This window comes from Mangifera indica, chromosome 1 (assembly GCF_011075055.1).
Source record: "Mangifera indica cultivar Alphonso chromosome 1, CATAS_Mindica_2.1, whole genome shotgun sequence".
Taxonomy (NCBI): Eukaryota; Viridiplantae; Streptophyta; class Magnoliopsida; order Sapindales; family Anacardiaceae; genus Mangifera; species Mangifera indica.
The window spans coordinates 2,266,088-2,282,542 of record NC_058137.1 but is presented as its reverse complement, the minus strand read 5'-3'; the positions used below and the strand labels follow the sequence as shown (position 1 = coordinate 2,282,542).

General features: G+C 35.3%; 3 protein-coding genes across 3 annotated transcripts; 1 reads left to right on the top strand and 2 right to left on the bottom strand.

Annotated features, from left to right (window-relative positions):
• Positions 1-2,371: 2,371 nt before the first annotated feature.
• On the top strand, positions 2,372-5,005 carry LOC123221880. The gene is made up of 2 exons (XM_044644851.1): positions 2,372-2,538; positions 2,935-5,005. Exon 2 carries the CDS (start codon positions 3,168-3,170, stop codon positions 4,674-4,676), a length of 1,509 nt encoding a protein of 502 aa, XP_044500786.1. The 5' UTR covers positions 2,372-2,538; positions 2,935-3,167; the 3' UTR covers positions 4,677-5,005.
• A 1,612-nt stretch (positions 5,006-6,617) lies between these two features.
• LOC123217347 (heat shock 70 kDa protein 1-like) lies at positions 6,618-9,490 on the bottom strand. The gene is made up of 2 exons (XM_044638334.1): positions 9,107-9,490; positions 6,618-8,545 (listed from the first exon to the last, which is right to left on the bottom strand). The coding sequence occupies exons 1-2, from the start codon at positions 9,318-9,320 to the stop codon at positions 6,816-6,818; spliced, it is 1,944 nt and encodes a 647-aa protein (XP_044494269.1). The 5' UTR covers positions 9,321-9,490; the 3' UTR covers positions 6,618-6,815.
• A 2,163-nt stretch (positions 9,491-11,653) lies between these two features.
• LOC123224982 lies at positions 11,654-15,447 on the bottom strand. Its single transcript, XM_044648799.1, has 3 exons — positions 14,914-15,447; positions 13,466-13,633; positions 11,654-13,375 (listed from the first exon to the last, which is right to left on the bottom strand). Exons 1-3 carry the CDS (start codon positions 15,445-15,447, stop codon positions 11,654-11,656), a joined length of 2,424 nt encoding a protein of 807 aa, XP_044504734.1.
• Positions 15,448-16,455: the final 1,008 nt, after the last annotated feature.

Genomic DNA, 16,455 nt, shown 5'->3' with positions numbered 1-16,455 from the left:
TTAAATTGACCCAATAATCAAATTCGAGTAAACTAGTGATAAATCCACCCTAGCTATTTTCTTATGATAATATATAAAACAAAAGGTAGGTGATATCTCAGGCATATCACATATGCGATTGAGGGTTAAAAAAAAAAAAATAAACCATATTAATTTCCCAAATAAGACCTCCACCTGTATTTTTTAATTGCCATTATTTGATTCAAGTGGAAATATAAAATTTTAAATCCCAGTTCGGATCTGTTTTGTGCTGCAATTATTTCGAATTTAAAATCTTATATATTATTAATGTGCATTGATTACATCGGAAGAAATGATAATCAGTTCCATCTCCCGACTGTGATAAGTGATAATCACGTTATTGTCCTGTGGCAGTGGCACTGTATAATTTCTCCTGGATTGTTGGTCTAGTCAAATACACCGTCTTGTTTTCCTAACTAACAAGGTAGTCCTTCATGTTTGTTTTTATATATTATTTTTGTTATGTTTTGATCCCTGCGATTTCTAGTAACATGGACCAAAATTTACTGCAGGGACAAATATATTATTTGAAATGTTGAATGTAAATTATATTTTTTTAACCCTATTTATTTATTTTGTCAACTTCCCTTTCATTTCTTTTTCATTTTTTGACGTTAAAAAAATAATTGACTAGGCCAAATCTATCTAATTTCATCAAGTTAAGAAGCTTAATCTCACTGTTGTGTGAGATCAAGAGGAGAAAAAGTTATGGGTAATCTCATTGCCATCTGCACAAGCCTTAGAAATTAGACTACAACCCATACCTAAAAATATAAAAGTTATCACTTCCAAAGTTGCTACCCCACCCTTTCCCCTTTCCCTTGACGTTGCTCCGGCAATGTTTGCCTATATAAAGGAGAGCCAAACCTAACTACCACTACAGTTGCACTTACTGTCAAAGACACAATTAGACTTTTCTGCTTTAATCCCACCCTTCTAATTGACTATGTTTTCCCTTGCTATTTTTAATACCCCCTACCTTTGCAATGACTAAGATTAGAATCTAATCCAGTTACCCACCCGACCACGGGTTGGTCCACATCAAATCCTTGCTCGAGTTAGTATTTGATATAGTTACTAAAATGTTGATTTTAAGTTTTTATAGTTGTGGATTAATAAAATTTTTAGAAAATTTGTGAGAGAAACTGCTATTCATTTTTTGGCAAAAACTTGTAGTATTTTTGTCTTTCATTGATTTTACGGAAAAAAAAAAATAAATTTATCAAAATGGTGTAAAAATGAATTTTTGAAATTTAAATAGTGAATTTTCTTCAAAGTTTCGGGTGGAAAAATCATGAAGGGGGGCATGTGAAGTGGCTTGTCACTTCTCAGTAACAGCATTACCCTTGTAAATGCATTATCAGCAAAATACGTCATGGGAATATCAGTTCTTGCATAAGCAACACGAGAATAATTAACATGCCTCCGAAAGGTATGCATGTACGTATTCAAGTGTTTTTAAATTATATTTTAATATTAAATATTTAATTTATCAAATTTAATAGATATAAAATCAATTATTAGAGTCAATATTTGACATATTCAATATAATTATTAATGAAATTTATATATTTAGCATTATTGAAATATAAATGTACGTAATTTGAATTTTATATATTTCACTTGAAATACCAAAATGTCAAAGTGTTTTATTTTTTTTTTAAATTTATATTTGCTATAAAGTATAACCTTTGTAAAGATATATATTAATTTAATATCAAAAGAGGCATATGTAGCTCCGGTAGATAAAAAGCATAAAATATCTAAGTTTTTAAATTGATAATTAACCAAACTTTTTGGGTTTAATTAAAATTATTGTTTCAATTTATTTTCAGTAAAAATTTATCCACCAAATTTTAAATAAATTATCACGTGATTATATAATTTTAAATTAAAATTATATTTAATTATATAATAATATATCAATTAAATATTTTAATAAATATTTAAAATTGAATATATATGCCGTTGTTTGGTGAGGTCCATCCTTCTTGTATTGATAGGCACAGCCACCCAACACATGAGTGGAGTGGTGGATTTCACTTTCATCATTTTCTACTTACATTCAGTAATATAAAGTTAATTCATACTTAAAGTCCATTTAATTAATGGTATTATTAACAGTAAATATTAATTTATGCATTTTTAATTTTTAGAAGAAAAAAAAAAGAGAAAAAGAAAGAAGTTGCCATCGCTGCTGTTCAATATTGACCTAAAAAGCAGAACGTGACAAAAATGACCCACGAAAAGTGCACCGTCACCGTCACTTAACGGTGGAAGAAGTCGGTCTTATCTGGTGTAGGTTTTTACCATGAAATCTTCCCTATAATGAGACGATGCCTTACGTCTTTGTTTCCTTCTCCCATTCACACACAATTTCCGGTTCTTAAATTTTCTCCGTTTCTTTTGACGGAACAGAACGACCGTAATGGTTATCGATGATATGTTGAAGATGAGCATCATGATCGTCCATGGAGGTTCCTCTGCCTCTCGATTCCTCGATGCGTATCTCAAAAGGTACTCTTTGAAGATCCTTTTCACATCACTGAAGTTCTAGATTTTGTTGATAAGATTTACTTTCCTTTCTACTTTTCAGTTGCGAGGGTAAAAAATTAAAACAAACAAAAAAAATTCCAAGTTTTTGATGGACTTGTTGTTTTTGATTGAGTGTTTTCCACCTGTGTTTGGAGGATTTCGAGAGCTTTTGGGGTTAGGTCTAGATATAGTTTTTCTATAGCGTCTTGTTTAAATCTCTTTCTCTCTCTCATTTGGTAGAGATTGAAGAGATTTTGTTTTTATTTTTTATTCTTTTTTGTTGGGTATTTGTTTGCATAAGTCGTTTTTTGTTTTCCTAATATTTATTATTATTAGTTTTTTTTTAAAGATCTTATCTTTATCTTTTTTTTCTTGTAGTTATAATATAGATAATTTATTGTGCTTTAATTTTCTCTCGCGGGTGTGTGGGGAATTTGTTATTTGACTGAGGAATAATCTATGCTTATGGTGGAGGGAGTTATTGTGGAGGTTATTAGATTATGATGAAGGTGTTTATAAGGTTGTTTTCTTGAATTTTTTCTTGGAATATTATGGAAAAATTATTCAAACTACCAGCAACAACGATACCCACAGAGGAAACAAGTTGAAGTATGGGAGATTCTCTTCTTACGGCCTTGTCAATGGAGAATCATCATCCATCTACTCTCTTATCAATGGATTTCAGTGGCTCCACTCATGACGATTTGGATTTGGAGATGAGTCGCCAAATCATTCTTCCCCGTCCGCCGGATATCAATTTGCCACTGTCAGCTGAGCGTAGCCCGCCTCCACAGTCGTGGAATTCAGATACCTGTGACATCTTAGATGTGGGGCTCAGTTCTCAAGCATATGAGCCTGAAACCTATCTTAATATCCCTAAGATTGGACGCAAATGCGCCAAGCGAGTTGATAGTATTTGGGGTGCTTGGTTTTTCTTCAGTTTCTATTTTAAGCCTGTGTTGAATGAGAAATCAAAAGCCAAGATTATCAGGGACAGCAATGGTGTTTCAGGGTTTGATAAATCTGATCTCAAGCCTGATGTTTTTATGGTTCAACATGACATGGAGAACATGTACATGTGGGTTTTCAAGGAGAGGCCTGAGAATGCATTGGGGAAGATGCAACTGAGGAGTTACATGAATGGGCATTCTCGCCAAGGTGAGCGCCCATTTCCATTTAGTGTGGATAAGGGATTTGTTCGATCACACAGGATGCAGAGGAAGCATTACAGAGGACTGTCAAATCCCCAGTGTGTGCATGGAATTGAGGTTGTTCCGTTACCCAATCTTATGGGTCTTGATGAGGAGGAGCGAAAGAGGTGGATGGAACTCACAGGAAGGGATTTGAATTTTACCATTCCAACTGAAGCAAGTGATTTTGCTTCGTGGAGAAATCTTCCAAACACAGATTTTGAGCTTGAGAGGCCTCCTCCTCCAATAAAGAGTGCTTCCAACTTGCACTCAAAGAAGCTGCTTAATGGCTCTGGCCTTAATTTGTCAACTCAACCATCTAGCCACAGCAATGGTGATGGGATGGACCTATCACCCGTCAGCAGCAAAAGGAGGAAGGACTTTTTCCCGCATGGGAATGATGATGATTGCTGTTTGGCTGTTAATCCACCTTCTGACCGGATTTGTGATATGGAAATTCAGCCAAATGAGCCACATTGGTTGCATGACTTCAGTGGTGTGATGAAAGATGTTTACGGACCTGTTACTGCTGCAAAAACAATTTATGAGGATGACAAAGGTTATTTGATCATTATCAGCTTGCCATTTGTGGATCTTCAGAGGGTGAAAGTTTCCTGGAGGAACACTTTGACTCATGGGATTATAAAGGTATCTTGTGTGAGCACATCATGTGTGCCATTTATCAAGAGACATGACAGAACTTTCAAGCTTTCAGATCCAGAATCAGAGCATTGCCCTCCCGGTGAGTTCATCAGAGAAATCCCACTTTCAACTCGAATCCCTGAAGATGCAAACATCGAAGCCTACTACGATGGACCTGGATCTGTGCTTGAAATTATGGTTCCAAAGCTCCGGGTAGGCTCAGAAGAACATGAGGTTCGTGTTTGCCTACGCCCTCACCTTGGAGGAAATGATCTTATGTTGACCTAGGGCATGTAATGAAGAATTACAAGGGTGCTTGCAATAGCTGGTGCTTCATTGATTGGCTGACGGTTGCAACATACAGTGTAATCTATGAAACAAAATGTGCCCCTATTACTTTAATCTCTTATTCAATGTTTTGTTCACTAATTGCTATGTTTCTTATCCCAGTGTTTCTGTTTAGCAGTTGACTGTAATTACAATTGATTTTTGAAATTGTATCAGTTATAGTCATCTGTATCAAGTATTAAAACCTTGAGTCCATTTGTTGGTGGGACAACATTTACTTGGACTTTACTTTAGATTTGAAGAAAGAAGATTCCCAAGGTAAACTTTCAGTTCCGGTTGCACCCTGATGCCTCAGAAAATTGAAAATTATTTGAATAAATCTCAAAGATAATATCTATCTTTGAGACCAAGTCAAATTTGTGTTGTGAGTGCAGGTGGTTGAGGAGAGTGGCGTGTCAAGTCAAGAGTGGCGTCACAGGTTCATAATAAGATATAAGTCTTGCCAATTATCTTTATATTCATTTATTTATACATAAGATTGCGTGTAGTCATTGTGATAAGCAGGAGAGGTTGAAAATAAGGTGGGGCGTGCTTTGATATAAGCCAGCTGTGGTGGTAACATGGGTATGGGTATGAATCCTAATGCGCATAAAGTCAGCCTATATTATTGGAATTTGGGATGTCTATTCTCCATATTATGATCAGATGTAAAATGGTTTTGGTCCCCCATTTTCAAAATTAGTTTTTAGAATAAATAAAATTATAATTTTGAAATTTACATATGTATTATATTTGTTTCGTTTGGATGGTAAAGAACCCGTTAACAGTACTTTTTCCTCCCAAAGCTCAATTAGGTTGATATGGGTGGGTTGAAGTTACTATTACTAATCTGCCCATAATTTTTAATAAAATTCAAAAAATAAGTATTTAATTACACATGAAATAATGCACGTCATTTGAATATAATTTTTATTATTATTTAAATCAATTATTCGGTTGTCGAGCACAAATCTATAATTGTTAAATCAAAGGCAAAAAGACTATTTCCCATCTAAGGTATGTTATAATCCTAAGTTTTCTTCTTTTAACTTTGATAATTCTAAACATTCGTCTATGAGTAGTTAAAATTAATGGAACTCTAACCTCTTGAAATTTTATCTCTTTTTATCTCTTTAAACTTTAAAAATTAAAAGTTTTTTTCAGCCTAAATTTTAAAAAATGGTAGTTTCACCGTAAGGTTTTATTTTGAAATCTTCGACGTCATCTCCAGTTCTATTATCAACGGCCTCTCCCTCCTGAAACATTCTCTCCCTTTGTTGGTCTCTTTCCTCCCATTTGAACGCCCGATCGACGTTGGAGAAGCGGTGGAAGAGACGAAACTCTTCGTCTTTCACCGCTTTTCTGACGTCGATTGGACGTCCAAATGGGAGAAAAGATATTGTCAGAGGGAGAAGTCGCTGACAATAGAGCCGAAGATTTCAAAACGAAACCCTAAGGTGAAACTGCCATTTTTTAAAACTTAAGTTAGAGAAAACTTTTAGTTTTTAAAGTTTAGAGAGACTAAAATAGATTATATTTTAGTTTATTTTTAATATTATTAAAAAAAATGATGATTTTACTTTTACTACCATTAATTTTAACTTCTTATGAGTAAGTGTTTGATATTATCAAAGTTAAAAGAGAGAAACTTGAGATTGTAACATACTTGGGTGAAAAATAGTCCTTTGGCCTAAATCAAATTCAAAGATGCCATCCAAGGATCCTCAATGAGATGAGATGTAACCCTGCCCATAAATCATCCCTGGGGTGATGAACCAACTGGAATTTGAAAAATCTGGCTTTGCGCACCGTTTCACCCTCTAGTCTTTTGTTTGAAGGTATCATTCTTGTTTAAGAGTTAATTCAATCTCGTGAAGTTAAAAAGACAGTGAAAGACCTTTGTAGCCCAAAAAGAACTGAAATATATAAAAATTCAATAAGGCAGAGAGTGATCCCTGCAGAAAAATCCTGTGGATCCGGGAGGATCATACAAACATTTTGCCAGGTTTTGAACAACCAAAACCCAACCAAACACATGAAATACCAGTTCGAAAAACACCTAAAATTACATAATCCAACAAACATAACTAAATAAGAAACTTAGTCCACTTCCTCAATCTTAGGGCCAGCACCGCTGCCACCAGCAGGAACATCCTCATCCATGCCACCTCCCATGTCACCTCCAGCACCCTGGTACATCTTGGCGATGATTGGGTTGCAGATGCTCTCCAATTCCTTCATCTTGTCCTCAAACTCATCAGCCTCTGCAAGCTGGTTACCGTCTAGCCACTGGATGGCTTGATCAATTGCATCTTCTATCTTTTTCTTATCAGCCGGTTGAAGCTTGGCTCCGATCTTCTCATCATTGATTGTGTTTCTCATGTTGTATGCATAGTTCTCCAATGCATTCTTGGCTTCTATCTTCTTCTTGTGCTCCTCATCCTCAGACTTGTACTTCTCTGCCTCCTGAACCATCTTTTCAATCTCCTCCTTTGACAGCCTTCCTTTGTCATTTGTAATGGTAATCTTGTTCTTTTGACCGGTGGTCTTGTCCTCAGCAGACACATTCAAGATGCCGTTGGCATCAATGTCAAAGCAAACTGTAATCTGAGGAACACCCCTTGGTGCAGGTGGGATACCAGAAAGCTCGAATTTACCCAACAAGTTGTTATCTCTAGTCCTTGTTCTCTCACCTTCATAGACTTGGATCAACACACCAGGTTGGTTATCAGAGTATGTCGAGAAGACCTGCTCCTTCTTGGTGGGGATTGTAGTATTCCTAGGAATCAAAACAGTCATCACACCACCGGCAGTTTCCAAACCAAGTGAGAGAGGAGTGACATCCAAGAGAAGCAGATCCTGCACCTTCTCATTACCCTCACCGCTCAAAATAGCAGCTTGTACAGCAGCACCGTAGGCAACTGCCTCATCCGGATTAATGCTCTTGCAGAGCTCCTTTCCATTAAAGAAATCTTGCAAAAGCTGTTGGACCTTTGGAATTCTAGTAGATCCACCAACAAGGACGACATCATGGACTGAGCTCTTGTCCATCTTGGCATCCCTCAAGCACTTCTCCACTGGCTCCATGCACTTTCTGAAAAGATCCATGTTGAGTTCTTCAAATCTAGCACGGGTGATGGTGGAGTAGAAATCGATACCTTCATAAAGGGAATCAATTTCAATGGTGGTCTGGGCAGTGGATGAAAGAGTCCTCTTAGCTCTCTCACATGAAGTTCTCAACCTCCTAAGAGCTCTGGGGTTGCCACTAATGTCTTTCTTGTGCTTTCTCTTGAACTCTTGAACAAAGTGGTTCACCATTCTGTTGTCAAAATCTTCACCACCAAGATGAGTATCACCAGCTGTAGCCTTCACCTCAAAGATACCCTCTTCAATGGTCAGAAGAGAGACATCAAAAGTACCACCACCAAGATCAAAGATCAGGACATTCTTCTCGCCGACACTCGTAGCCTTCTTATCAAGACCATAGGCAATGGCTGCTGCTGTGGGCTCATTGATGATACGCATAACATTGAGACCAGCAATGACACCAGCATCCTTGGTGGCCTGACGCTGAGAATCATTGAAATAAGCAGGCACAGTGACCACAGCATTTTTTATTGTTGAACCAAGGTAAGCCTCAGCTATCTCACGCATCTTGATCAAGACCATGGAAGAGATTTCTTCTGCAGCAAACTGTTTCTCTTCACCCTTATAATTGACCATAATCATAGGCTTGTCACCAGGACCAGCGAAGACCTTGAACGGCCACAATTTAATATCACTCTGAACAGTTGCGTCACTGAATCTACGTCCAATCAACCTCTTCGCATCTGAAAAAAAAAATCAACAATTAATTCAACCAAGAAAAACAGTCACCAATAAAAGATTACCTTACATAATCAACCCTACAATACAAGATCATAAAGTGAAACGAGCATAACTCATTAACAGACTGAGATATTATTGAACAACTCGAAGCCTTAGTCACAGGCTCAAGTTACTAAATATACCCTCACTAAGTATTTACAACTTGACAGCATAAAGGCAAGTCAGCAAAGTATAAAATCTTTATATTATCTTTGTCAATGGCAAAACCAACGCAATAGCATATAAAATACTGTCATGCAATTTTCACCCAACAGAATGCCTATAAAAATAGCTCGTTGCTTCTCAAGCTCGTACACAACTAACAAATGTACTATTTGGGCTTGAGGAATTCAAAAGACCAGATCTAGACTTCGCTAACAACTTTGAGATAATATTTCAATCAAAATCTTAATCTAAAGTCAATCAAGATCCATAAATCACTGTTTCAGATGTAACCTACGTAACATTGGATCTAAGCCTAACAAAACAGAACAACATATAAAAACCAAGAGTCAACTACTTACCAAAAACAGTATTCATTGGGTTCATCGCAACTTGATTCTTAGCTGCATCACCGATCAAACGTTCGGTATCAGTGAAGGCAACATAAGACGGCGTCGTTCTGTTTCCTTGGTCGTTAGCGATGATTTCAACACGGTCGTGTTGCCACACACCGACGCACGAGTAAGTCGTACCCAAGTCAATACCGATAGCCGGACCTTCTCCTTTACCAGCCATGTCTACGTCTATATTAAGATTTGTCGACGAAAATGAATTGAAAATAAAATTAAAGAGATAAAATTCTAAGAAACGAGAAACGTAATTAGGGTTTCAAAGTGGCGGAGAAACACAGTAAGAGTTCGTCTATATAGAGTTCAAGAGTTTCGAGAATGTTCTAAGCCTGGAGGCTGGAGATTTGGAAACCGTCAGATCTTTCGATGATATTGACGGTTCCAGATTGCTTACTTCTCTCAGGAGTTTATTTGTTTCCTTACGGTTGTTTTGGTCCAATGAATTTATGCCACCTCAGCTAAAAAAGATGCGGGGACCAACTTTTTTCCTTAGGAATCATCGAGGCCTTTGATTTTAAATTAATAGAATCTGGACCGTCTAGAAGTTCAACCAATAAGGGGGGAGCGTGAGGTGCAAATTAGTGGTATGTTTGGTTGAATGCTTTCAGAAAGCAGGAGGAAGTAACGCGTGTTCTGATTGGCCAGTGCCAGCGAAGGAAGATTCCAAAAGCGAAAGAATTTCAGACTTTCGTTTCCTTTGGACCCTAGCCGACAATGACTAACATGTTGCACGCGGTAGAAGTCACGGACGATTCACGTGCCACGAAACATGCTTAGCTTGATAACGGGTGAATGTATAGTCAATTTTATTTAGGCTAAGAGATTTATTCCCACTCAAGTTTAATTTATTCTTTTAACACTTGTTTGTGAAATTTTAAAAATTTAAAAATTTATTTATTATTTATTATTTAAGTTTTTTATTAATATTAAAACTAAAATCGTTATCTAATTATAATATTTTAAAAAATAAAATTTATATTATTTTCTTTTATTGATTTAAAAAAATAATATTTTTTTTTTTAAGAATTAAGTTTTATAAAATTATATTTTCTCCTAAGGTTTCAAGTTTCTCCAGTGAACAACGATTACTCTTTCACCCTCCGACTTTTTTTCTCTATTTAAACTCTACCTTTCTAATAAACGATATTTAAATTCTTTGAATCTAAATAAAACTCTTCATCTAAATGATAAAAGTGTCATCCAAACAAATTGTCTTTATCTAAATTCGACGAATCCAGACATCACCCATGGGAGAGAGAGAGTTTTAGATGGAGAGAAAATGTCATATGGAAAGAGAGCAATCATTGTTTACCAGAAAATCACTGAAGAAATTTGAAACCTTAGAAAAAAAATATATCTTTTTATAATTTAATTTTAAGAGAAAATTATTAATTTTTCAAACTAAAAGGAAAATATGATATAAATTTTTATTTTTTTAAATATTACTATTAAATAATGATTTTATTTTTTAACCTTAATTGAGAATTCTAACAAAAATTGGATGACGAATAAATATTTAAATTTTTAAAATTTTATAAATGGGAGTTTGAAAATACACTAAACCGTGGATGAGAATAAGTCTTTTGGCCATTTATTTATTTATGTGCTTTACTTTTACAAATATGTGCCTTGAAAATAACCAAAAAAATTGTGGGTTATAATTTTGAAATGTTAACACTATAATTAATTATTCTATTTGTATATAATTGAGATAATAATTCAGAAAAAAATATAACTAGGGAGCTATAAAACAATAATTAAAATTTAGCATAAGGTATAATGTTAGAAGGAAAAAAAAAAACATTTAGAATTTCTTTTTAAAGTAAAGATAATAACTATTGTCATGAAATTATTTTCAAAACAATGAGTTCACATCCTAAAAATAAAAAAGGATAAATTTTCATCTTCTCCCAAAATTTGTTAGTGAGTTTTGTTAAGTTCGAAATCAATTAAATAGGAAAAGACATAAATATCCTAATTTAAAAAATATGCAAAAATACTATTTATTGTTTGACCCAAAAACTATTTCTCATCCCATCTATACAAAAATAATAAAATTATATTTATATATTTTGAATATATAAAAATAAATAAATATTTAATTATATAATAATATATATATAAATATATACTTATTTATATATATAAAATAAACACATATCATTTGTACAGAAATAACAAATTCTTATTCATTGAGAATGAAGGCGACAACCAACGAGAAAACTTATGAACAAAGGTGTGTCATGAGTCGGTAAATGTTGCCTAGGGACAACACCAAGATTGATTCGGAGGGATCAAATGTAACGAGTTTGGAGATTGATTTGCGACGACAACACTGAAGACAAAACACATACAGGTTCCGGCAAGTTAGGCTAGCAGTAGAGAGAGATTTTTCTGGTAATAATTAACTCAGAGGCTTTTATAAATTAGCCTAGTATGTTTTAGGGTTAAACAGTTCTCAGTAATCTCCTGTGTCGCTTGGGAGAGAATGTATGGGGATTACTTTTTGTACAGAGCATTAAGCTTACAAGAGATTTCATACAAATTAATATTCCTAGTGGGATTTTCCCATTTTAGTAATTCTTTGATTTCTTTCTCCAGTTCAGTTGTTTCCCTCGCCAAGCAACTGATGCAGAACCCAAGGCCATTCAAGCAAACAACTGTCTGGCTCTGAAGCTGTTCATCTCCTTCGTCAGTGTTGATTCGGTAAGCAACATTGTTTGAATGTTGAAGAAAAGAGCTTAAAATCTCCAGAACATCTTCTTCATTTATTAATCTTCCCAATTCGAAGTCGTAAGAAGAGTTTCTCTGTTGCAGCTCCTCTGCAAGTTTCTTGATGGACTTGATTGAGATCACCTCCTCAAAGCATTTCAGTGAATACCCAACTTTTTCTTTGAAAATCTCAATTTCTTCGTTTATTTGTTCCCGGATTTCGTTCCAAGCAACTCCACAATTCTCGGAGGCTTGCGAGAGAGATTCAATTTTGTAAGCTACAAAGAGTAAGAGGTCTGCCATTGTTGATAAAGATCCCAGGAGCTTCTGGTAGCAAGTAACATTAAAAGGCAAGAACCAGAAGTTAGGCTCCGACTCCGCTTCTACAATGAAGTTCTCTAATTTTAGAACATGTGATTTCACTTTATTATGTTTCTCTCCCAGTGCTCTAGAATTAGTTGACATATTCTTTTTGTTGGGAGAAAGATTTATGTCCTTAACGCCATTGTGAAGCGCCTCCAAGGTCTGCACAAGTTGAGTTCTCGCCAGAGTTGCAGCCCTGGCGGGCTGACAGACGAGCTCAACCATGATGAAACATATCAATCCAATGGTAGCCTCTGTGATTCGAGTAATCGCAAACTCTGTTGGAGAGCCATAATTTTTTCTACCCAAGATCAATAATGCTCCTATAACAGCTGAAATACTACCGGCTTCCCCATACATTCTACTGTGCCTCAAGAAAGTAGTGAAAATGATCCATGGCAGCACCGGCAGGAACCTCAAATTCTCAATTTTTTGGAACATAAAGCAACACAATATTCCGTAGACTGATCCCATCGCTGTTCCTTGGGCTCGAGAATTCGCAACTTTAAATGTCGCTTGACGGGTACTTGCAAAACTGATTGCAATCGTCAGTCCTGACCAGTAACCATTCTCTCTGTTATAGATCAACCCGAAGAAGACAGCAAGACCGAGAGAAACAGAGCACTTGAGTGCAAAAATGAAGCTTTCACTGCTTCTCAACTTTAACAGAGTTCTTTTGAGTAAATTCATACTTTTTTCTTGATTTTTCGAACCACTCAATTCTTCAGTTGTAGTTTTCTTTTCATCCCTGACAACGCTCTCAGAATTTCTGGCAATGGGAAAGCCATTTTGGAGGAGTTCTATACAGTAAAAGAAGAAGGAAGCAAAAGCATCTTCAGTTGATGAAATGGCTCCGAGGCTCCACAGTGACTTGTCTGCGCATTCATTCTTGATGTCGGGAACCGTTGTTGCATCAAAGGATGCATAACCTTTCGCTTGCTCTAGTTTAAGGTCAATCTGTGCTTTTGAAGCTTCCAAAACATGTCTAACTTCTTCATCAACTATGCCAACAGGAAAAGAACAGCAACAATTCAGAGCCAGTTCCATTCCTCTAATTGGTATTTCCAGTTCTTGCAATTTTTCTCTTGGGTTTAAACAGTTGGATTTCAAGACTCTGATTTGAGGCTTCTCCCATAACATGGCATCCTGTTCAAGGAAAAATTATTAATTTTTTACTAATTTCAACATTTACATTTGAAGAGATGTGACTTCAATTTGGACTTTATCTTCACTAACCTGTTTGTTTTTGATACTCAAAAGCAGCTTGGCGCCTGCTTTAAAGAGAGATTTGGCTTCTGAAATGAAGTCGAGAGCTGTTGTGCTATCTTTTGCACAGAATGCCTTGACCAAGAGATTGACTCTCTCTGAAGCATTTTCAGCATATAATCTGCATGATTTCTTAACCTGCAAACCCATTTGTCAAAAATTTGTCCAAAGTGGACACTTCACAATTTGGAAAAAGGTTAACAAAAAATCTCTCTTGAAATTAAATCTGAACATTTTGATATCCTCCAGAAACTGGATGCATTTTGGGAGTGGCCCAGAAAGTGGATGCTAAAGAGGCATTATTGGGAATTAATATTGGAATATAAAGTTACACTTTGTGACACTTTCTATATCTCTTATGCCACTTTCACAATTCATCCAATTGTTTATCCTCCGCATGGATAAACTTGCATATACAAAATTTCTGACAAATTTATTCATTTAAACTACTGTAACAATATATAATTAAGTGATTTAATTATTTATTTTTTATTTACTTTATAATCACTAAATCACTCATTATCACGCTAGTATATAAAAACAAGTTTGTAATAAAAATTTATGGGTATAATTTATTCAATAATTTAAGAAATTTTGGAAAATTCATGTGGTATATATACCATATGTTAATTGAATAAATTACATTCCAGAGACATGATTCCACATTTTGATAATGGTTTGGAATAGGCCAAAAGACTTATTCTCCCCCATAGTTTGATCTATTCTCAAACTTCCATTTATAAAGTTTTAAAAATTCAAATACCCATTATTATATTAAAATTCTCTATTAAGTTAATGGTAAAATCATTATTTAACGAAAAAAACTAAAATTTTATTTTATTTCTCCCTTAATTTAAAAAACAATTTTTCTCTATTCAAAGTTTAAAAAGTTATCTTTCCCCTCCTAGGGTTAGCATTTTTCTAATTTTTTCATTATAGTTTTTTAAATTAAGGGGAAAAATAAAATAAAATTTTAGTTTTTCTAAATTTTTATTAGATAATGATTTTACCCTTAATCTTAAAAAAAAAATTTAATAGAATGACAGGTATTTGAATTTTTAAAACTTTGTAGGTATGAATTTGGGAATAGACCAAATCTTGGGTGGGAAAAAATCTTTTGGCATTTGGAATATAATTCATCATGGTAATGCTTAAAAAAAAAAAAGTACAATTCAACATGTAATGCAATTACTTTTATATTCAAATTTATGATCTTTTCATTGTTTATTCATAAAACTAAATTCCCAAAAAAGATATATTTACGCTAATCAAATACTGTCATTTTCTTGGTTTATTAATACTGTCACTACTCATACTTAGAATCCAACAATATTATGCAAGAAATTCAAACAAAAAATTCAAAAAGAAAATAAAATAATTCAAGAGCTAAATCTGTAATTCATGGTGATGTTATTTACCTCATAGTAAGCTAAGTGGGGACAGGGAATTATCATGGCGAAAACAGAAGCCAAGGCACCAAGAGCAGTGCTCGCTGCCACATGAATTGGGTGCATCACAACTCCAGTTGTTGCCCCATGAGTAACTGTACCCACATACACAATCACAATCTGCCCGAAAGCAATCCGCTTAGCCATCAAATCACTGTACTTCGGCAACGCAACAACAAAGGCGGTAACCGCCACCACAGCTGCCGCCACCCCACTGGTGAACCTCTCGGGTCCGATCACCCGCAAGCTTAATATTGAAAGGCTCATAACTTGCACGGTGGCGAGCAAAGCACTCCAGCACCCCTTAAGAGTGCCACCAAGTGTAGCATCAGACACAATCAGTATCGTTGTCACGTAAGAAAAAGCTGGAAATGCCGGTATTCGCCGGAGAGGCTCCGGCCCGTAAAGGGTGGAGCAGACGACGATAATACACGCCAAACTTGTCCTCAGCGCCGAGCCAAGGCGCACCCGCCATAGCGATGCAGTGTGGTATGTTGTTGCCATTGATATGTAAAGTAAAATATTTAGGCTAAAAGATTTGGCGTTGGAAATTTTGTTTTATTTTGCTTTAAGCATGTGTAGAGACTTGATATAAGCGAAAAGGTTGTAAGGAGAGCAGAGACACGTGGGTTCCCTAAAGGACAACCCTGTCGAAGATCATTGGAGGGTGAAGATCTATGAAATGACTAGACTAGAGAATTGGATTAAAGAAATATTATTAGCGACCTTCTATGGCGAATAAAGCAGAAGTTAATATTTAAATGACATTACATAGAACCTCAGTCAAAATAAGCTAACAGTGATTTTAATCGGCCAACCAAAATTGGTATCCATTAATTTCAAATTTTTAAATATTTTTTTTTTTTTATAATTATTAAGAATAAAATTATCATTTTAAAATTTTATTTTAAAAAAAATTAACTTATTTTTCTTTAATTTTAGTTTTAAAAATTAATTTTTTTTTATTTTTTTAATTTAAAAATTGATATTTTCCCCCAGAGTCTAGAGATTCCACTCAACCTCTCATATTTTTTTCTAATTACAGCCGCCTCTAGCATTTTGAAAACTATCAGTTAAACCCCTCTTCAGCTTCAATCCAATCTTCATCTGTTCTCACTGATGTCTTTAGCCATCTGACATTTTCTGGTGAAGATTTCTCTCCTAGTAGCCTAACCTTCATCTCCGACAATATCTCTACTGATCGGTGCACTCCTGATGCGACGTTTCCTCTTCCAGTCATTGTTGTCTCTTCCTCTCCCAAGTTTCATCGTGCATCTTTCCTCTCCCAAGGTTTCGTCGTGCTCTTTCATTTGTTCTCGTAGAAAGAGACGACATTTTCTCTTATGTTCTCATTGTAGGCGCTAGACTTCCTCCCTCATGACTCTCATCAATGCGAATCGATCGAAATGGAGAGAGATTTTGATTGGATTTTGTGCTGAAAGGGAGATAAATACGAAAAAAGTGAAGCTGGAGCCATGACTACTTGATCTCAGATGTTGGAGATAGAGGGAC